The 22,682-nt window shown below is 41.6% G+C and overlaps 1 protein-coding gene across 3 annotated transcripts; it reads right to left on the bottom strand.

Annotated features, from left to right (window-relative positions):
- Positions 1 to 1,400: 1,400 nt before the first annotated feature.
- On the bottom strand, positions 1,401 to 22,063 carry Atp1b4 (ATPase, (Na+)/K+ transporting, beta 4 polypeptide). 3 transcript variants are annotated; one of them, NM_133690.3, is made up of 8 exons: positions 21,856 to 22,063; positions 17,413 to 17,674; positions 13,412 to 13,540; positions 13,070 to 13,174; positions 8,725 to 8,921; positions 7,575 to 7,631; positions 5,336 to 5,431; positions 1,401 to 4,624 (listed from the first exon to the last, which is right to left on the bottom strand). In NM_133690.3, exons 1-8 carry the CDS (start codon positions 21,916 to 21,918, stop codon positions 4,463 to 4,465), a joined length of 1,071 nt encoding a protein of 356 aa, NP_598451.1. In that variant the 5' UTR covers positions 21,919 to 22,063; the 3' UTR covers positions 1,401 to 4,462. The 3 variants fall into 3 exon arrangements, with proteins under 3 accessions (NP_598451.1, NP_001277318.1, XP_006541596.1); NM_001290389.1 differs by having other exon boundaries at positions 17,425 to 17,674; XM_006541533.1 differs by lacking the exon at positions 21,856 to 22,063 and having other exon boundaries at positions 17,606 to 17,674.
- Between the last annotated feature and the right edge of the window lie 619 nt (positions 22,064 to 22,682).

Genomic DNA, 22,682 nt, shown 5'->3' with positions numbered 1-22,682 from the left:
ACTGTGAGCATCCACTTCTGTGTTTGCTAGGCCCCGTATGCTTTCTTTAAATGATAGTTTTGTAACTAAGCCTTCTTCTGATTATTATCAAGTTACCCATTGCTATTTACTTCTTGCTGGGACTCTGATTAATGTTTTGCTCATTAAGGAACCTATAAGACAGTACATTCTGAAGAGAAATCTGCTAGGCTGTTCTTAAATTTTTTGGATCTCCCTATCAAATATTTTTGGCTTCTGCTAAAGAACTTCTTTTTCTTGATTTTGCAGTCATCAATCTTGTCTACCTTCACTGCCCCCAACACACATCACCATTTCCCCTCCCTCCATTCTATCTCTCCCTCCCCTCTTCTTCTCCCTCTCTCCTCCCTCCTTCCCTCTTCCACCCCCATACACCCTTTAACAACATGAATTTAAAACATTTCTGCATGGAGAAATGCACAGTGTAAATCACATTTTTGTATGATTTAAATTCCTTTAATATATACAGATATTTTAAGGGAAACTCAGCAAAAGAATGGACTCTAATGAAGAGGCAAGAACAGAAAAATGTATTTATCCCTTTTCTTAATATATCCCAAATGAAACATCTAGTAGATTGTCAGCTAGGGAAACTTCCAAGGAAATAAAATATCCCTGTTGCAGCCAAGCCTCTAAGTTGAATAAAGAGCTGGGGATATTTGTCTTCAGCTGCTATGTCCAGGAAAGATTCAAGTTGGGAGTCAGTTTGGGTGGTCAGATATGCCTGGAAGCCACCTAGCCAGGCTTCCATTGAGTGTTTGCAGGGATTCTATTTAGATCTTGGTTCCACCCCCCCCCCACCTCAAAGCATCACTTAGCGTGTACATGTCCTATATAAATAGAACAATTTATGGCAGGATTCAACCTTGATAAAGGAAGATGCTGGTCATGATGGGGGCCAAGTGTTTAGAAAAAGAGGGTAAAATAAAGGGGCAAAGCAAGATGGCTATGACAAAGCAGTTTTTTTGAGAAATTGAAAACTGAATACTGGAAAGAAAAATATTCTTAGATAAATCAGTTTTTATCTTCATGTCCCTATCAATCAGCAGTTCTCAACCTGTGGGTTGCAACCCCTTTCATAGGGGGTCTCCTAAGACCATTGGAAAACAGACGCAAAATTACAGTTATGAAGTACCAGTAAACTAATCTTATGGTTGGGGGGACGGGCACCACAATATGAGAAACTGTATTAAAAGGTCGCAGCATTAAGAAGGTTGAGAACTGCTGTTATAGAGAGGAAAACCAGCCTTCAGCTAATAGGTTGTCAGTTGTCAAGCTTTCCTTCCATGTGGCTTGCTGTTCAATATCCCTGTGGGTGTGTGTGGGGGGGGGAGGTGTAGGGGGTGTGGAGAGTGTGTGGAGTCAGTGATCAGATCCAGAAAGAGGGATCATACATTGCTTTTTATTTCGTTTATTGTTGGCACCAACTCCCCAAGACAGTATAAATATTTTCTACATCGAAGACTCCAAGTAAATGGATGCCTAAGGATGATTTCTTTAAAATAATGATTTCAAAGGAGTCAAAAGTGAAAACGCATACATAAACTATAGCAAGAACAAAACCATGAAGCCATGTGGAAGTAGTATTTCTCATTGACAAGTAAAGCCAAGTGCATTGCAACAGATGGTATAGAAATCAAATCCTGGTACAGCACAGTATGGGAGCCCATTTAAATTAATCAACTAGAAATTTATTGAACAGTTAGAATTGCACATGAACAAACATACTCATTAATCCAGTTCTGTATAATATCCAGTTTTGAATAAGAAAGCCATTTTTCATGTTCCAGCTGACAGCACAAACTGTCTTAGTACTTTTGAATACTTCTTTGAAACTGTGGACATTATATCTGCCACCGAATGAGAAACACATATGACAAAATCATTCCTAATTTCTTATCTAATAGTTAAACATATTCAACAGGACCATGTATTATGTATAAAATATAGCACCAGTAGTTGAATTCCTGTGAAATGTTAACTATTTTAACTCAAGTTTGACATGTTTCAGAATGTTTGGGATATGGTCTGTTGACTTTTAAAAAGATGGTACTTCCTGGTAAGCAGCAGCTCTGAGTTGAGAGAGCACTGGACCTGGAGTCAGATGCAATGCAGGTTGTTTCCCTTAAAGATCCTTTCCAGATCAGATGCTGTATACTCTTTTGCTATTAAATCTTAAGGTTTTGATTAAGGCCATTTTTAAATGGTCTCAAGCTGTTCTCGTTTTCATTTTTTATTAGTTTTCTGTTCAAAGGCTAGGAAACTTGAACTTTGTGAGAAAGTAACTCCGGAGGAGTCGGGATTTTTGTGTTGGTGTCTTATGTAGCCCTGCCGTCCCGCTCATCTTCTGTTGCTTGTTAAATGCTGTCTGCCCCTCACTAGTATGGAGAATATTTAGAAGGGCTCTGCAAGGGAGACTCCCAAGAGTAATAGCAGCCCATTCTGCAACAAGACCCAGAGAAAAGCACCACATTAGGAGCTAGATCAGTGTGTTTACATAACTGGCTCAAGTTCCCAAGATTAAATATTTCCTAAATGAGTTCACATCATCAAATGTTGCTTTTGTCTTCTGCTTTCCTTCTCTTCTACTCTACATGTGTTCATATCTCTACATCAGTGTCTGACCAGAGGAACTCACAAGATAAAACTGTCCCAAAGTGACCTCAACAGCTTCCTTTCCAATCTCTTTCTCTTTTATTCCTCGATTATCAATATCACTATCTCATTGATTTTTGCCAAGCTCAAAATCCTGGGCTCATTTGTCCACTCTTCCTCCTCTCCCCCAATTCCTGTCTTGGTTTTGTCCTTTCTGTCATGGATTCACTCCTGATGTTATGACTGCCCCAGTGCTCTTGATCAAATGCAAATGTGCTTACAGGGATTTCCTGATTAAACCACTTTAAAGACTCCCTTTCTCTCAACATCTCTAAGTACTTGTGCGATTCAGTCTCCTCATCCTTCCCGTGAGCTCTCATGTGAACTGTTCAGAATCACCAAAGCACAAGATGTCTTCATGCTTATGGCTTCGAATGTGTCATTTCCTCTGTTACTGTCACAGCTGGAGAGAGTCATTGTGCCTCATGTTTCCCATAGCATTTCCGTATACTATTTTTAGGTCTCTTGTCACCCTACATTATAGCCAGGTTTCACTTGTCTTTCCCCATTAGTCTTCCAGTTCCCTAATTTGGGAGAAACTAAACATTGTAGAGTAGATCAGATTCTGCAGCCTTGTAAGTGGAATTTAAGTTTGCTTTGGACCCTGAGACAGGATGCTGGTCTGTAATGCTTGCCTCCTCTTTTTGTCCCAGCCCTCCCCCTGGTGGAGGTGTTAAGAAGCGATTGGAATGGTCACATGGCCAAAGATAAAAACAAAGTCACTTGGCTGATCCACAACCTGAATAAACATCTGCCTCATGTGATTTTTTTTTAAAGTAGATGCAAAACTGGCTAATGAGCATTGGCTTCAGGGAGGCCTGACAGAAGCTTTCTGTCTTGCCATGTTTTAGCTGGAGAATGCTAATTTCAATCCCCAAGGTTATAGCTGTGGGTGGGGGGTGGGGTTCAAGGCACCCATCGCTGCTTATCTCAAAGAAAACCACACAACTATCAAGCATATGGGCCAAAAAGATTTGACCAAAGAATATTTTTTTTCATGTTTTCTCTTTTGCCTGGAGTGGAGAAAAACCCGTTTGCCTTTGGATGATTAAACTACAGAGCACTCAACAACCAAGCACACCCTATGCTAACAGTTCTTCTCACTTATACTAGGATCTAACTCTCCCCACAAAACGTCTCACAGAAGGTCTTCATCTCTAGCCCAGATCAATAATGTGTCAGCTTTGCTTGCTATCCTGCTGTCCTGCTGTCCTGGCTGAAAATAATGGAGTCTTTAAATCAGTATTGAGTCACCTATGGGAGACAGCCAAATTTTCAACCCCCCCCCCCCAGATATAAAGTTCTGTAGAGAGAGTAGTAGTCTTGGTTGGTCTGATGTTGGTTTCTGAGAAAAGACCTTGACAGGCAGTTTTAAAGATGTCTATGGGTTGGTTAGATTCTGGGAATAGTATCACCTCTAAAACCAACATATTTTTAGAAAACGTGATAGAACACTCTCCTGACCATGGTGAATGCTATCAGATACTGTTTTTGTATATAGTGAGACTTCTAGCAGCAAGAATAGGTCTGAATTTGAAGTGAAGGAGCAGAAATTAATATAGTCATATTTGTCATCAGGAGAGATGATGACCTTAAAAAAAAACCAAGCAGGTCCCACAATATCACTTCATACACACGTCAAAGGCAAGGAAAGATGATCTTAGGGGTCCATCTGGCTGTGTCTTAACTGAAAAAAGGAATTGAGGGGCTACCAGGGGTGACACAAAATAGAACATAATCAGAATTAGATTATGGTGGAGTGGCTGGTGGGAGTGGCTCCCTGGAGTTCCTAGGTTTCTATGTTCAGGGTAAAGATTATCCTCCCAACAAAACGATCATTGATGACATCATTTACGATGCCTTTGCCCTTCAGCTGGCACTGTACAGGCACTGCTTGGTTCTTCACCACATCTGTAAAATGCATTGCCACCAGCGGGGAGGTGTAGTTAACCTGTAGGTGCAAGAACAATGAATTCTAAATGGGTCAAGTGGGCAGCGAGGATGGGGCAGGGGTGATGATCAGATACTCAAGGCAGGTTAGGATCGCATCAGCAGAAGAAACTGTGCAGATTTCATGATGCCAAGTCCCAAATGTCCACAGTAAACAATATACTTTCCCTACTTTGGAGAAATTGTTTGACTTGCTTATAAGTTTGTGTCAAGATGTCTGACTATCCTCTGGGGGAAACCAATTCTGACTCAGAATGATTTGGTTTTTATGGATAGCAGACCAGAAATCAAAGCCAGAACTAATATACATCAAGATGCCATACTGGACATGAAGCTTGTGCTGGCTCATGGTGTATAATGGGAGAAACAGCAAAGTGCTATTACTTGGACATTAAATACACTGTTAATAATCTGTGTCTTCCTGGCTTTGCCACTAATTAACCATGTGACTTTAGGTAAGTCCCTTCCCCGTCCTGAACTCCAGTTTTCTCATCTGAAGACTGAAGTGCTTAAATGGGACTAGATATGACTGTCTTTCCGATTTGGAAAGATTTGAGGCTGTTAGAAATATGTGGAGGGAGCTGGCCCTGACCTCAACCCCATTATAGTTTACAGCTACTCATCTGTTACTACCAGCATTTCCTAATCCCAGGCAGCCTTTTCTTTCTCTTTGAGCCCTTAGTGACAAAGGAGAAAGAAGGATACAGCTTACATGAGTCAGTTTGCCATAGTAAGGGTAGTAGCGGAGGTCAAAAGAAGCGGACTCCGGGTAGTAATTGATGGATCGAATGTCATTTTCATCACCTTTCTGTAAGCAAAATCAGATGCATATGAGATAATGGGTTATAGTCTAGCCTAAAGGAACTCGTGCTCAGGTAAAATCACTGTGTGACTCTCAACCAATTGTCCCAAGCCTAAAATTAGAACTGGGCAGAGCTCAACTCTGACTTGTCCTCAGAGGAAAATTTCTAGGGTGTGACTATGCCTTTCTGAGTACTTGGCACTGTTCTACAAAGAGCCTATGATTGTAGCTTATCTTTAAAGAATCACAGCATGGTACCCTGTCTTGGATTTTGGAGCTGAGGCAGGTATAAATTAGAAACTATTACCTAAGTCCTTATTGGAGGTTCACTTCTATTAGAATTCAGATCAGGTACACAGGAACTTGATGGATAGCCATTCAGTCTGTAGTGAGCTTAAGCAAACTCACGTTTCTGTCCACATTCTCTGTATAGCCTAATTACCGTACAAGGAATTCAGAGAGTAAGCAAGAGGAACCAAATAATGGGAATGATTAAACAGGGCTACCCTTATCACATCACACCAGGTAATAGAGTGCTCATGAACTATGGCTGTTATAAACAGGAGAGGTTTGGGGTCTCAAATGGACAAAGAATGCATCTGTATTAGCCAATTACTCCTTAGGGCCATAGGATCACTTCTGTCAGTATACTATATCCAATATAGTATAATTCTTTTTGGTATAAATTGAGCATCCTATAGTTCATTCTGATTATTAACCTATCCTACTTGATTGCTACTCTGATTATTAATCTATCCTACTTGATTGCTACAAATGGGTGTGGATTTGACCAGTATTGATTATTTTAAAAAAAGTATAGAGGCTGTTAATGTTTCTACTTTTTTAAACAACCATTCTCAGTAAGTATATAATAACTTGGAAAATGAACAGTTTACATTAGGGAAATGCAAATAGAAGCTGGCCCAATTAATATGTTAGATTAAGAGCTAGGGATGTGGCTCAGTGGCATAGCACTTGCTGCTACTTTAGACTTCATTGGTCTTTATGATTTATTCATATATTCAAAAACGAATGAATTTATCTTTAATGATGGCCTGTGGGATCAAGTCCATTAGTTTGTAGTCATATCCCACATGTGACTTTATGCACACACACGTACATCTGAACAGAATGGATGTTCTTCCTACCTTGTTCAGCTGGCAAATATTGCCTGACCTTATGAAGCTCATCTTCCTTATTACCACTTCTCACATGGAACTGACCTTTTTCTCTTCTGTGTCCCCATGGTACCTTTCATTGTGCCTGTTAATATTTCTTGACCTGGATTTCACAGTTATGTTTACCCTGATATATCCAGCAGCTAGTCAAATACATAGTATATGATAAGTGGTTAGTAAACACTTGCTGAGTATGTGAAAGTGGCTGAAAGAGTACTGTCTTTTTCTGTTTTCTGGTCTGAAGTCTAGAATTGTCTGCCTTATTCCTGGTCCTGACAAAGACTGCTTTTGCAATGTTTGCAAGACAACTGTCCAAGGCTAGAGGGTGGAGATGATGTCACTGAACAGAAGGAAGCTACTGCATGCTTAAGAAGCAATGCCAAGACCAAGGGCTTTTTTTGCCTACAAAGGAGCTAATTGGTGCAGATGAGATAGGAGTTAATGGCCCCTTGAAGGACAGTTAATTAGCATATTAATGGACTTCTGTTTACACTTCCCTTGTAGTCATTTGTTATTGCAACACCCAATGCCACTGGTCATTGCTGTAAAATGTGAAATTCAGTTTTAAAATCAGGGACTAATGACTCTAATGAAAGCTGCTTGCTTAGTTCAAAGAAACAAGCCATTACAGCTAAAAGCAAAAGTGTAAACAGAATCCCAATTAATGTCTTGGCACAGTGTTGTTCCTGGCTGTGGCCCCTAGCTGAGGTTCAGTCTCTGGCTTTCACAGGTATAAATAGCGCGCATGCGAACTCTCTCTCTCTCTCTCTCTCTCTCTCTCTCTCTCTCTCTCTCTCTCTCTCACGCATGCATGCAATGCTTTCTGGAAATAGGAAGTCCTTAATGTATTAAAAGGAGGTATAATTATGAAAAACACAAAAGCTTCCCCTATTCAGACCCTTGTAGAAGTTCTTGAAACAGATGAACTCTCTGTTTACCTGAGACAATACCTACTCAAAAGGATAGTTTACCTGAACTTTGCAGGACACCTTCACAGGATCTCCAAACTCAGGACGGAAGCCTACAATCTAATGAAAAACAAGAAAAGAAAAGGAAAGGAAAGGAAAGGAAAGGAAAGGAAAGGAAAGGAAAGGAAAGGAAAGGAAAGGAAAGGAAAGGAAAAGAAAAGAAAAGAAAAGAAAAGAAAAGAAAAGAAAAGGAAAAGAAAGGAAAGGAAAACAGTGCTTTATTTATTTATATAATTTAAGAAATCGGTTTCATAGCAAAAATGAATTTTTTTTCTCCCAGCTTTTGGTCACCACTCCTCACATATAAATTTCAACTATGCTCCTTTTCAGAAATGTTACAAACAACTTCAAAGTTGCATAGTTCAGTTTACTCACTGACACATTTGTATTTAGGGCCATACCCAGAAAAAAGAAAAAAGCCGCAAAATAGGCAAAAGGATATAAAGAACTTTCCACTTTCAGTAAGAGTATATCTGGCAAAAGGTTCTGACACTCCCTAAGGAAGGCATGATCAAAGACAGATGCATTAAAAATAAATTATTAATTTATGTGTATGGATGTTTGGCCTGCATGTATGCGTGTATATCATGGACATGCCTGGTGGTTGCAGAGGCCAGCAGAGGGCATTAGATCTTTTGACACTGGAATTACAGACAGTTGGGAGATGCCACGTGGATGTTGAGAATTAAACTCAAGTCTTCTGAAAGAGCAGCCAGTGCTCTTAACCACTGAGCCATCTCCAGGCTAGAGAGATGATATAAGAACATAGAATTGTTCTCCACTATGTTTCCATATCAGCTCCCTGTTCCAAACATCTCAAGACTCTCATTTTTATTTTTGAGATAGGGTCTGGCCTGGATCTTGCGATCCTCCTGCCTTTGCGTCCTAAGTGCTGAGATTAGAGACATACTCCATTACATTCAACTAGTGGCCATCAAGGGGCAGGTTTGGGTATGGGAAAGAAATATGATGCTAGAAAATGTTCAGGAAAAATGAATTGATCAATTTGTCTGGTTGTTTGCAGTTTTTGATGCTATAGATAAAAATGGCCAAACCTGCAGTGTGTTAATACCAAAGTCCAACAGAAATGTGTTTTACACACCCTCCAACCCTACTCATCACTATCACCAACAGATCCCAAGGGCTAAGATACCCGGTTCATCTTGAGGAGGATGCAAGGCTGTCCAGTAGAGTATCCAAAAGTGGGATCCTCCAACCCAGAGCAATTCTTCAGGAAGGAGCGCTTAAATTGGCAGGCCTTCTTGTCCTCATCTTCATCTCCATCTTGGATGAAGTACCGACCCGGAGGACAATCTATATTCATTTCCTCTTGAAGACTGTCATTATAGCCTGCAGCATGGCAAAGGGGTTATGTTAGAGAGGAGCTAAGGGAAGCCCATGCTTTTAGTGGTTTTCTATAATTTCTTTTCCTCATATATGCTTGTACTACTTCAAACGTTCACTTGTTCTACCTTAATCCCTGTGAACTGTTATTGTCTACCCAAGGGATATTCCTAGTATCATCCCCCTAGGACAGAGGTTCTTAATGAACTATAGAAATGATCCCTGAAATATAGTCTTGGTTCTCAACCTTCCTAATGCCATGACACTGATACAATTTCTCATGTGTTGGTGCTCCTCAACCATAAATTTATTTTTGTTGCTACTTCATAATTGTAATTTTGCTACTCTTATGAATCATAATGTAAACATCTGTGTTTTCCAATAGTCTTATGTGGCTCATGTTAAAGGGTCCTTTGACCTCCAACGGAGCCGTGGCCCCCATGTTGAGAACCACTCCTCTATGAAGCCTTCTTGTGTAATCACCTCAGCCCACCTGATGCTATAATCCTTTGCTTCTCATTCCCTCAGAACTTTCAGTGTCCATTTCAGGGTCATAGGTTGATAATTTTATAACTTTTCTCTATTTCCCATTATTTCTTTTTGGATATGGCAAACAACAAAGTTGGGTATCCATCCCTTCTGTTGTGAGAAAGGAATGGATACGAACCACTAGATTTTGGAAGAAGGGCTGTATCATATCAAGGCATACATAGTATATGCTAGGAGTCTGAATTTGTAGGTTACAAATCCTTAAGTTCATCTTAGGAAATGTCTCCTTTTGAGGTCAAGGCAGGCTGTGTTGGAGAGCATAAAGAATATGAAAGAAAGGGAGAAGAGAAGGGAGCAAGGAGGAGAAAAACCCAATAACTCTTCAAACTCTAATATAAAAGAACATAAACCCAAAGTATCTCAGAAAAAGAGAAGTGTGCATTGGAAATAGAGGCTTATGACAACTATAGTCTCCACTGATGGAGTCCGAGGGGGTGAAGTCTTCTCTAGTTCTGAGCTATTTTGAGTTCACATCCTTTTATATTGTTAGATGGAGTATAACATTTGTCCCAAGCACATATCTCAGAGAGAGAAATGGGGCTTTTTGTTTCACCTACACATCTCAGACAGAGAACTGGGACTATTTGCGTGTTCACTCTTCAAGTCATTGGATTCCATAAAACTGGGCTTTGCTGATTTTCTGCATCAGTCTAAATGGTGGAGCTCTTGGACTCAGACATGCAGTCATGTCCAAAGTCACTCACTTTTTCATAAAAGATTGTATATCTATGATCCACTGGAGGGAAAACTGAAAAAGTACTGAGAGATCCACATCTAGACAGGTTGTGACTTGGATACAATGTCATTGTTATATAATTGGTAGTTTTATTTCTTAAAACTCTTGTCTTTTGAATATAGAATTATAGTTAAGTTAGTATACAAAAATAGGTTTCACTGTAGTATTTTCACACATAGATACCATTTTGTCTTTATCTCCTTCTTCCAATGAGAATTTTGCTTGCAGTGCTGTGGATGAAACTACATAATAGGAAAATGCTGTACCACCATGCTGCTCCCAGCCCAGAAAAGTTTAGATGTACACCAAGCATGACAACATTTTTATTTTTTATTTTGACAAGGCTACATTTAATTCAAGGATTTATTTTAATCGTTTTCTTAGGGACTAAGAAGTATACTCAAGTAATAACTTTTAAAATAGAAACTGCACTCAAACACTCAGCATTTTTCTTGAGGTAGTTCCATTAAGAATGTGACATGGGCATGGCATTTACTGCAACATCCCCATCCTCCTGGGAATGAAACTGATGCTCTGTGATATATAGTTCAAATACTGTTACTTTTGGGAAGGAAATATTATCTGCTATTCTTTCTTACTTTCATGTGTATGTGTTATGAATATGTCATGTGTGTTTCCATGTTTGTGGGCACACCCATGTGCATTGTCTCGTGGAGAGGCCCAGGATTGATGCTAGATTACTCTTCCACCTTATCTTAAGCTAGGACATCTCAATCTAACACAAGGTTCAATGATATGGCTAGTCTCACTAGTCAGTCTTTCAAGTCTGCCTTCTGAGGTTGGGTTTACGGGTTGTTTACCATATTTATACAGCATTTATGTGGATTCTGGAGATCCTAACTCTGGTCTTCTTGCCTGCATGGCAAGTGGCAAGTGTTTTAACTGCCGAGCCACCTCCCCAGTCACATATTACCTACTCTTTAGAAGTAACCCAATGCCTTCCTGCTGTTCCCTGCCTTCACCATCAGGTCAAAATTGGTATTTCCCCATCCACTATCTTATTGCAGGGATTTCCTCAGCAGAGATTCTGACAATATGCATACTTGAAATAACTCATAAGCATTTTTATAGAAAGACGCTATGCTGACTAAGATGCCCAAAATACTTCTGTGGCCCAAAATAGAATGACACGGATCAGAAAGAACTCAGCTCCGTCATTCTACAGGTGCAGACTCTGAAGCTCAGTCTCACCCCAAATAGCAGTGAACCTTACCAGCACAAAGCTGGATTTGTAACATTAGCTTAAATGGCAACAGCACAGTTAGGAAACATAACATGTCTCAAGCTTAGAAGTTCATACAACATCTGAAAAAGAATGTAAATGAAGACTGATTCTATAGCTATGGGGTATGGTCTGAGGTTTTACCAACACCAGCATGTGACCTGTGCTGCAGCCCCTGGGCTAACACTTCTGAGTAACAAACAGCACTAAAACATGTGAGCTCCCAAACTGACTCTGCTACCAGGAGATGGGCATCAAGCTGCCCCCTCTTTCTGAGCCCCAATTCTCTCATTTCAAAACTGAGGACAAATAATTCTATTATGCTTGGTGAAAGTTGAATGACAAAATGTACATGTTATTTTTAATAATACTTCCTGGCTCATGCTAAGAGACTGTTCCCCTAAATCAGTGTATATTCTACTAGTTATTTTCATCCCACCATCCAACCCCCGCCCCCCCTTCAGCCTGGCCAGGCCAGGCCACCCAAAGCATTCTAGCTAAGTTTCTCTATTCATAAAATGTAGCTGCAGTAATATAAACTTTAACAGGGTATTTACTTAAATATCTATCTATCTATCTATCTATCTATCTATCTATCTATCTATCTATCTATCTCTATCTATCTACTTATCTATTTTGTGATGGCTGTCTCCCTAAATAGCTTGGGATAGTCTTGAACTCCTGAGAGTCCAAGTTATTTACCTCAAACTCATAAATGTTGGTTTAACAGTCATGTGCTATCATTTACAAGTTGGAGTTCTTAGTTACTTTTCTGTAGCTGTAATAAAAATACCCTGGGAGAAGCAAATTAAGGGGAGAAGGGTTTATTTTGGCTAACAGTTCTGAAAGGAGACATTCCATCATGCTTGAGACTATGCGGCAAAAAGAAAGGCGCAGCGGGAGAAGAAAGCTGGGAGGCCAGACTGCGTCCATACCCCGGAAGCAGAGATTGAATGGGAGTGAGGTCTGTCTATCACACCTCAAGATTTACTCCCAATGACTCTCTTTACAGCTGCTCTCTCTCCTAAAGGTTCCACAGCCTTCCCAAACTACTACTGCCTTAGCTCTCCCAGAGTGAAGCACACGCCATTCATTTGTCCCTGAAAGTGTACCTGATAACACTACAGATAAAGGAATTCTCGAAATATTTGAGCTCAACACGCTAGTCAGAGACCTAGTCCTCTGACTATTTTCTAAGTTGCTGTTACAAACAGACATTTTCTCTCAAGATAGCTAATACTCAGGATTCTCTTTTTGGGAACGTATGGGAGGCGGGACTCCTGCTGCTCGTGGAGAACATTCTCCTTTCCCCACTATTATCTTCCCCCAGAGTGATCTTTTATAAGAGATCACTTATAAAGATGATCATTTGGATGTGATCAGGGTTAACTAGGTGCTGTAAGGTGTTCATGAGGAGAAAACAAGTTCTGTGCCTTAAAGAGCTCACAGTGGGCAATACACCATCAGAACATTTTAAAAATATAATTTTATAAAGGGTGCTGGTAGGTATGCAAAACAACACAGGTAGGGGTGACTTAATCAGATTTCCGGGCCCCGTGGATTTTGACTTTTGGATTCCCACCCACTACTTTTCTAAAGAGCTTTCCACTCCTTAGGGGAACTTACCCTGGAGAAAGCCATTTAGGCTAATCACGTAACGCTGCCAAGTTTCAGGTTCAGAAACGTTGAAGTTGAAGTTAAGGCTATGAGCGAAGGGTCTGATCATAACTCCTGGCAAGGAAAACAGGTCTTGGATATATTAACCCATTCTTGGATATTTTTTTTTAAATATAGATTCCCATGGCACCATCTCCTCCCAGGCAATGAAGAACCATTTCACTTTTCCTCTTAATAATTGAATCTCTAAGTCATTACCGGGAAGAGCCAAAGTTAATTGAGGCTGAACATGCTGTACAAACGGATTTCTGCCCAGAGATCTGACAATGCAGGGCATTTGGGCACACTCACCAGGAGGTTTCACCTGCTCGGTGAAGGTCGGCATGTAAGGACTGATGGCTAGGAACAGCATGTATATGAACAGGGTGATCACGGCAGCCAGGGAGGCATAGAAGAAGAAGTAAATGACTAAAATAAGACCTGTAGAGCAATTGAAGATGACAGTGGTCAGTGCTCACCAAGAAGCCCCATTTCCCCACTAAACTCACGAACCAGAATCAACTCAGGCAGATTCAGAATCTCCTTGCTTATTCAGACTTTGTCAGTCTGGAATTGGTGAAGATTGACTGAGTCAGGGAACCTAAGTGCAGTTTTCCTTTCTAGTATCTCTGATGGAAAGTCTCGCTGAACACATGATGACTATGAACAAAGATGATAGGGCTTCAACTCAGAGCAGAGGGGAAATTGCTTGGGAGTCTTCTGCGCAGGCCATGGCTGATGTCCTGAATGCAGATCACTAATCGTTATGACAGATGTCTTGAAGAGACTTAGCCACTTTGGTTGGAGTGATTAGAGATATCTGCACGAGGTGAAAGCAGCATTTTTCTTGTCGTGATCTAGAATTCAAACCTTTGACTCATTTCCACTGTACATCCTTCTAATCAAGGCTTATCCTTGCCTACTCATTTCAAATCTTATTCTTCCTCAGCAAAGTTTAAGTGGCTCTTTCCAAAGGGAACAGTAATGAAGGATGGGAAAGACAGTTAGGGGAAATGATCATCACTGACACTTGCTGTACGTGAACTTGGGAAAGCTGTAGAATCTACAACATATATCTATCTGTATCCCTGACAATATATGAAATTCACTCTTTTTATACTCTTATTCTGATTCTACCACTTCTAGTTGTTTAACCTTGGACATGATGTTTGCCACTCTAGGCCTCGATGTCCTCATCTGGTAAAGAAGGACAGTAGCATAGTACTTGCTATATTAAATAAGCATTAAATAATGCATATCAACACTATGGCACAGAGCCTGGCAGATCCTAAGTGCTCTATAAATGGCATCCATCATTATTGCTATTATTAAAATTGTTATTATTGCTTTAGGCTCAGATGCACAGTTGTATGAATTGCCCTTCTGTGGGTTGTATTGGGATTATGTTTACCCCAGGACTATGGAACACAAGATGAGGCAAGTGAGCATGAGACAGCTGCCCAGGAGTTCTCTTCCAGTCTTCTGTGGAGACCTCTCAGGCAAACATACTTGGCTTCACTCATAGGGGTGACATAATGCTGGAACTACGGATTTGAACTGAATCACGAACCAGAAGCTAGGATAAACCACACAACTTTTCTGTACTCCCAAATGAGTTCAAATGTTAATTTTTAAATTGAACCATGAACCAAATAAAATTGGTGGGGACAGGGAGAGAGATTGACTGTAGTAATCTAGCTGAAAATGGAACTGGTCCTGTATGTTTGTATAAGATGAACTAAGGTGGAAGTGGGGCATTAGACTCATTGATTTAGTTAGCATCCCTAGAGAAGAAGCAACCATGACTGTGGCCTGTGGTTCTTGCCTGTTGCTCTCTAACTATCCTAAGGGGAATGTCCTGTGTTTCTGCCTCCTTTTCTCCACTCCCATTCCCATCCCGGAAATGGATGGACAGTCTAGAGCCATCCTAGGGGGCAAAGAGATCCAGTTTCATGCATGAAGGGGAATCAGTGGAACACAGGTTAATTTCCTTGGCAATATCTTCTTTCCTCCTTAAGCTATGTGGGCCATAAAAATGTAGATAAGATAATGGCACTAGTACTGAGTCCCCTAGGTTCCACACAGGGAAAGGTAGCCTTAAGACTGATAGCTTAGTATCTCACCTCTCCCCAGGCACCAGACCATTTAAACTAGCCAATCTCTCAAGTCCTTCCTGCCCCAGATAGATAGTTTTACCTTGGGCCCTTCTCTAGGCTTCTGTCCTGAATAACCCCCACCCAGGCTCATGCTCCCAGCTCTTCATCCAACAAATCAGCCAATCTCTTGAGGCCTAACAAATCAGGGATGGCCTTGTTCATTGTTCAAATTCATGAAACTAGTGAGGCATTCTAACAAGAGAATGAACTCTGGTCTTTGAATCCCAGCACTGTCACTTAGTTACTCTGTGACTTTAGGCAAGTCACTTACCCATTCTCAGCCTCAGTTTCTGCATTTGTAAAATGGGGTAATAATATCATGACCTCATATGATTCTTTTTGGTTGAATAAAATAGCATATATTTCCTAAAAATTGGTATTGCCCAGTTACCGAGGGAAAAAAGACGACTATATTAACAGTCTGGGTGAAGAGATTGGACATGCTGATGTCCAGATCGGAGCAGTATTAGTGCTCAAGTGGTCACTTAGGTGTCAGATAAGAGGGCAGCAATTTCTGTGTCTTACAAGGTAGGCATCATATGAATATTTGCCCTTTACCTTGGGGACAATCTAACAGGTTTGTGAATTGCTGGGCTAGCCCAAGACCTATGAACCGTTGGTCTGGCTGCAGCCTACAAGGAAGCATCGCTATGGCTGTGTCTTCCCCAAGTCCTTGTACCTGCCTACCTCATCCCTCTTTGCTGCCTCATGGCTTGTCATTCACCAGAGCAATTTAGATGGACGATATCTGGTGAAGTTCCAATGTCTGTTTAAGGGTTAAAAAGTATGGCTCCTCCCCTCCCAGAATTGTGCTTGCATTTCACAAGGCCTGGTTTTCCAGTCCCCTTTAGGCAAAGAAGAAACAGCTGTGACCCCTCTGGAGCTCCAGTGAGTGTCTAGCATTTGTCTGCAGCTTCCAGAACATTGGAATGTCCCTTAAATGGTATATTAGTTCCAGTTCCAGGGATGGGCATGGGTGGGGCTGGGAACTGAGGAGGAGCAATGGGAGATGGGTGTTGTTTAGATCCTCACACCTGCTATTCCTAATTCCAGGAAATAGAGCTGGCTACTTCATGCAAACTGAGCTGAATTAGCAATTAGCAGCATCGACTACAAAACCTGACGATTCTTAGCCAAAAGGGCCTTTGGAAGGAATGGCCATCAACTTCAACAACCTAGACCCTTGGCAGCAGGGGACTAGCCCTTTATTCATGGTATCTACTGTTTTTGTTTGTTTGTTTGTTTAAACATTCTCTCCTGTGGATTAACTGTGTTAGTAATCAGCAGCTGCTTTCCTTTTTTTTTTTTTTTTTTCTTTCCCCGGGCTGTATAGAACGTGGCAAGGATGGATATTACTATCCACAAAGTCTTCTGAGGAGGCTCGTCAGTAATAGTTGAAGAAGTGAGTAGAACCCTGGGAAGGGAGTTCTGGACAATTTGTAAAGTAGGAATGGGGGCAACGTGTGATACAAAGAGAAAGAGCTAAGCTATGCCATTCTATCATTGATCAGGCAACAAGGCAACTCAACCTTAGCCCCTAGCCATGAACTCTTTAAAGCAATTCTTCTGTGTCTACCATGGAAAGAAGTCAGAAGCTGGGGTCAGGATAGGTTTCTGGGCTCTTCTCTAACACAGGTAAGTGAACTAATAAGGCTTTATAAACCCTTGGTCATGTTAGCAGGGCTTTGGTGTTGTATCCTAAAAATAGTCTACACATTCCTTTCAACCTTATGGTTTCCAGCCTGTTTTAGAGTCTTATGATGATTTCTGTTAGAGAGGCAGAGAAGAGTCCCTCCATCATCCCATTTGGCATGTGGGGAGACCGAGGCTATGAGAGCACATAGTGACATGCATAAATGTGACAGGACTTGGGCATGAAAATCAAACCCTGTGCTCTTTCAACTCATTGTCACTGTTATTTTACACTGCATATGGAGACTAGTAGATTGCAGTCACACATTTGCTCTTGTACATTTATTGAGTGGCTTTTCTGATGAATCTGATCTGTCCAAGGATGGCATTAGCCATTGGTGTCTTTCTGTGAAATGTTAAGAGGAGTCTGTAACAAACCCATCCAGTGTATGTCCAAGGAGTTCTGGATACCATACCAAAAAACCAAGGATACCAGACTGAGGCATTGGGATGAATGGGACTTACTCCGACTCTGACCTGTTCGGGCCAGAGACATCCTTTTCTCCGGGTCCCACAGGTATTCATTCACGATCTGCAATTTCCGCCACCAGGCACTGCCTGTTGACTGACCCTGACCTTCTTCTTCCTCCCTTTCTTCCTCCTCCTCTTTTCCTTCCTCCTCTTCTTCCTCTTCCTCTAGACCAGGCACCATCATCACCTGAGCCTCCTCTTCAGCTTCCTCCTCTTCATCTGCTAAGTAGTTGTGATTCGCTTCATCCTGATCATCCTAGAGTGGTGACAAAACACAGACCTCTCTGTGAAAAAAAAAAAAAAAAAAAAAAAAGGATCCCAGTGGCATATCCCAGCAACCCAAATAATGGCAACAACTCAGCATTTGGAGGTGTTTCAAATTTTCACATCCCCAGGAAAATGCCCATTGTTGCAAGAGGCAGATTTTCTTTCTCTGTTCCCTCTATTGAAGGGTACATTCTTTCTAAGGCTCATCTTGAATCATGATTATTTCCACAGTGGTGCTAAAGTTTAGTTCAACATCAGGTATTTAGGTTCTTTCTCTAGGGTATGTCATGTCACTGCTTGGTCCAGGGCCTTGGCCTCCCATCTAATTTTGACCTATCAGGAGTGAGCTGAGCTCACACTGAAGGACTGAGTAGTCTTTGGCATTTATGTCTATGATGGTAACTTCTCAGGCAGAGCCAGCTTTGTCCTAATGCTCTGTACACTTCCAGCTGCTGGACCACACCATCTTAAGTTGTGCCTAAAAATAGGCTCAGGCAGATAATCAGGAGGAAAGGTCAACTGCTGTACCCCTCCTCAAAACTTCCACTGGCTTCCCAACACAAACAAGGACTCATTTCCTGCTTCCTGCCTTAGGCTATATGGACAGAACCCCCTGAGAGATGAGATCCCAACAGATACTTCCTTTGTTTCCCCCCTCTAGTTTAGTTTTAAAAGTTGGACACACCTTAATTGGTTATCCAAAGCCAAGTGGACAGCCCTGAAATCATACATATCTAAGTAACACCAAACAGACTGAGCAGATTGGATTTATATTTAGGCATATATATATATATATATATATATATTCAATTAAAGGAAGAGAGGTCATGAATTTGTCAGGGTGTAAAAAGGGGGTAAATAGGGTTTGAGGAAGGAAAAGGAAGCAGAGAAAGGATGTAGTTACGTTTTAATTTTTAAAATTAACGAAAAATATAAAAACAAAAGTTGGGCACAGTAAGTACTCAGCATATATTTGTTGATTTATTACAACTAGCACTTGAGATTTGAGACCATAATCTTTGATTGTTTTAAGAATGTTAAACAATGCAGAAAGAGAGGAAAAAAGAAAGAAAACAAAAAAACCCAGACGTCACCAGTGGTATTTCAAACGCCTCAGAGGTAAAGGCTGGAGGGCTGCAGCATTGTTCTTTGGGAGTTTGCCAAGGCTCAGTGCAACAGCAGAAAATCAGGCCACCCTCCCTTCCCTGTGCTGTCCAAGTTTGAAGAGTGGCAAGGCTGGTGCACCTGTTGGGGTTGGATGTGTCAAATGCTAGAGGCCATGGACTCTGTACTGCCCCCTTCCTGCCTGATTCCTCAAAGGCCACTTAGAGGGCACCCAGCTACCCATGCTGCCTCTAGCAGAGAGTTAAGGAAATTGGATTGTTCAGAGTCAGTAAAAATATTCCAGACAAGTCTCTGCTCTTTGCATTTAATCTTCCCAGAACTCCCTAGTTCTTGATAATGAGCACCCTTGAGTTCTCCAATTTGTTCAAACGTACAGCTCCATATCACATACCATATCAGAACTTACGGGGGCTTCCAAAATATGATTGTCCAACTGAGCTCCAGAGAGGGGAGAGGATCTGGCCAAAGCCACACAGCAAATCCATGACAGAGTTGACAGTCTCGGAACTTGTGTCTCTTGATACTCTGCACAGTTTCTCCTCCATCACACTGAACACAAGTGGCTAGAAGTGGCTTAGCAGATTTATGAACATGATCATGTCTTAGAGTCTGTGTTCCCAAATGGTAGGTGCTTATAATCAAGGAGTTCTGACTTTGACATGGATTCACAGTATAAGACTTAGGAAAATCAACCTTGCCTATCCTTCAATGCTAAATGAATTAATGCACATTCTTAAAACTTTTACTCGCGTGAGACCTTACATATATATTTTTCTCCCAAACCAGGTTTTGAACATATAGGTGCAAGGTCCGTCTTTCCTAATGTTTTGTGGTCTATTCATAGTGTGAAGCCCACCGAGAGGTAGTTAGTGGGTACTATCAGTGCTACTGCCTGGATGCTGGAGGAATATTTCCACAAATTTTGCCATCCTTAACCGCAGAAGTCATGTATACTAGATTGGCTAGTCCACATGAGCCCCAGAAAAGCCACGCGCCAGATTCTCATGGAATATGAAATGGGACATTTCATCAGGAAGGGCTTCAAATCTCTTTAGATTTCTGGAATGACTTTCTTTTGTTGCCCATGTCTGCCCTCCACATCTGCTTTACAGAGGAAGCAGCTGGACACGGCCTCAGCCTTATCTTATTTGTAGATATGTGCTCTCAAAATAATCTTATTAAGATGGCTGCCATTAAAGTCTTAGCCTCCCAGGAAGAATTAATCTTCTTGGAGCTTATTTTCCAGTCACAGATTCCTACCACCTGAGCCTTATTTCAGGAACCTCAAATAGCTTCTTTTCCCTTGCCTGCATCCAGGGACAGGGTAATGTCACACTGTGCCACACAGGCTTTTCCCAAAGGCTCCTTGTTAAGGAAATACTGTGTAAAATGCACTTCCATGCAATCATTTCAGTCTAGTAGGAAATGCTTTGGCAATGAGGGCGTTCATCTCCAAGGTTCTGTTTCTGTCAGTTTCCTAAAGTGGCACCACACTCATGTGATGGTGTATGTGAGCATGCTCAGATATGGTAGTGGGTGTGTGCTGGGGCCCTCATGTTTCCCTAAAAGGGAAGCCTGAAGGACAGACGGTAGCTCCGTTGCGAGCAATCTAAATATATAAACATATAAACAAACATACAAACAGTATGACCCAAAGGATAAATTTGTATCTTGTGCTGAGTAACATCGTGCAAACATCTAAATGGCATGTTAATTTAAAAGGAAAAAAATAACACATACAATTGCATCAAATGATTTATTTTTAACTTGATCAGATATTATAAAAAGCAAGATCCCCTGTGGCACTTAAAATTCAAACTCCTAAAATTCAAATTCCTGGACAAATTGTTGAAATTATACACAACAATTTTAGCAATTCAACATAGAAAAGAAGCCAAATAAGGTACAGTTATCTATACTCCATAGACTGTGACCGGTCTTAAGAGAAGAACCTGCAGGTATCAGAGTGCTAAGAAATTCCCCTAGTGGTTGACACGAGGATAGAAGAATTGTGGGTTTTATTTTCCAGCTTACTTTTGACAGTTTTCCCTTAATTGCCTAGGCGCATAAGTGGTCATATGCAAAGATAATTGGTTTATGCTTTGCTTCCTTGGGATTCATATTATAATCATTCTGAGAATGTTGTAGATGCCCACATTTATGGTTTAGAGCAAAGTAAATGTGAAGACACGTTTGAAATAAAAGGATTTTGTAAAGGAACCTGGAAGTAAACAGTGAGTGATACAGAAGATGTGTTCATTGTATATGCATGTGTGCGTGCGTGCGTGCGTGCGTGCGTGCGTGTGTGTGCGTGTGTGTGTGTGTGTGTGTGTGTGTGTGTGTGTGTTTGCTGAGGTGTCAGACAAGGTGGTGAAAGGTGTGACAGGGGATCGGAGCTTCGAGGGGTTGCATGCCGCAAACACAGTGGAAAGACCCCCAGTCAGAGACAAGATGCACAGTCTCATGTTGGGGTCCCCACTAACTTGCAAGTCAGTCTGGCATTCTGTCACCCAGCAGCCTCCTCCAACATGACGAGGGGTTCTGGAGAGGTGACGTCTAGGCTTCCTTCTAGTTCTTATCAAGGGCTCTGTGATTTTTAGCTATAGTTTGAAATTTATGCCTTAGAAAAAGAGCAGCTGGCTCCTAAAAGCCACCAGCCATAGGGACTGAGACAGCTGGGAGGACAGCGCCTTTCATTACCTCTTCTCTTTCCTTTTTCTCCTGGCCAAATTTCTCCCGTACTCCAAAGGTCTGTTCATATTTTAGACTCCTACAATAAAGCTTCAAAGGGCTCCTAATTCCCTGATAGCTTCCCATCCCTTTATCTTCGTTCCCCTGCAAAGAAAGAATCCCTACTTCCATCCAGTAATTTAGGGTACCCTGGAGTGCTGGAAGAAACTGCTCTTCTTCTGAAGTCTGGGATTGTTTTAAACTTCGTTTATTCCTGTTTATTCCAAGGCAAGGCAGCCATAATTCCAGGTCTACACAGTACCCAACCCAATCAATTAAAAAGGGCAGCAAAATATTCTGCTCCCCGAGACTCACAAGTCTGTAGCGATAACCGTAAGGAAAGGCGGGAGCCCTTCTGGAGCGGAGTTGCCGTCTCATGGCTGCTCAGTTGGCCAAGACGATGCAGAGGCAGGCGAGTAGGGCAGGCTTCTGGAGCTTCTGCTGGTACAGGAGACACTGGTTGCTGGGGACACTTGGCGCCTACTAAAAGTGAACCTTGCTGGCACGAGCCCTTCCCCAAAATAATCTAGCATGCTCTTCTCTCATTGGTTGGCTCCTTCCTGGAATCAAAGGAAAGCCCTTTTGGAAAAGCAAGCTCATCATTACAGGGAGGGGGAGATATTCTGGGTCACGAGGATGAGCAATTCACTGTCCCCTTCATGTGCCTTCCCACCCCTTGCCCTTCTCCAGGACCCGAGAGGTGATGGGCTCAATGGAAATCTTAAGTCATATTCTTCTCAATTGAGAATTGGTTATCAGTGTGTGTGGGTGCGCGTGCACACGCGTGCACGCACAAAGGGTGGGGCATGGGTGGGAGTTAGGGTGAGGGGAGATGGCCAAGAATAACTTGCTTTTTTCGTAAGGCTGATCTCATGCAAAAGGATCTAGGGTGTCAGGGAAGATTCCCTTTGCTCTCCCTACCCTCTTCTCCCTACACCCTCTAAGCCACCTATAAAATATTCCTTACTGGATCCTGAACTCCTGAAAATGTGTATTATGCCTTTTTAATTTTAGATGCAAAGCTTCTGCTTTAACCCTCCTTATCCCAAAGAGGGTCTTGGATAAAAAGACGCCTTTTTTCTAGGCCACATGTCACAGTGTCCCCATCCGTCACTGCCCCTCATACACACACCCTTGGAATC

This window comes from Mus musculus, chromosome X, assembly GCF_000001635.26.
Source record: "Mus musculus strain C57BL/6J chromosome X, GRCm38.p6 C57BL/6J".
Taxonomy (NCBI): Eukaryota; Metazoa; Chordata; class Mammalia; order Rodentia; family Muridae; genus Mus; species Mus musculus.
This window is presented reverse-complemented; position numbering and strand designations above follow the sequence as displayed.

Coding starts and splice junctions, on each gene's coding strand:
- Atp1b4 (NM_133690.3), bottom strand. CDS start 21,918: ATGAGACGGCAACTCCGCTCCAGAAGGGCTCCCGCCTTTCCTTACGGT. Junction 7,632..8,724: donor TCCTCCTCAAGATGAACCGG/GTATCTTAGCCC, acceptor GTTTTTCATTAG/ATTGTAGGCTTCCGTCCTGA. Junction 5,432..7,574: donor AGGTGTCCTGCAAAGTTCAG/GTAAACTATCCT, acceptor TTTTGCTTACAG/AAAGGTGATGAAAATGACAT.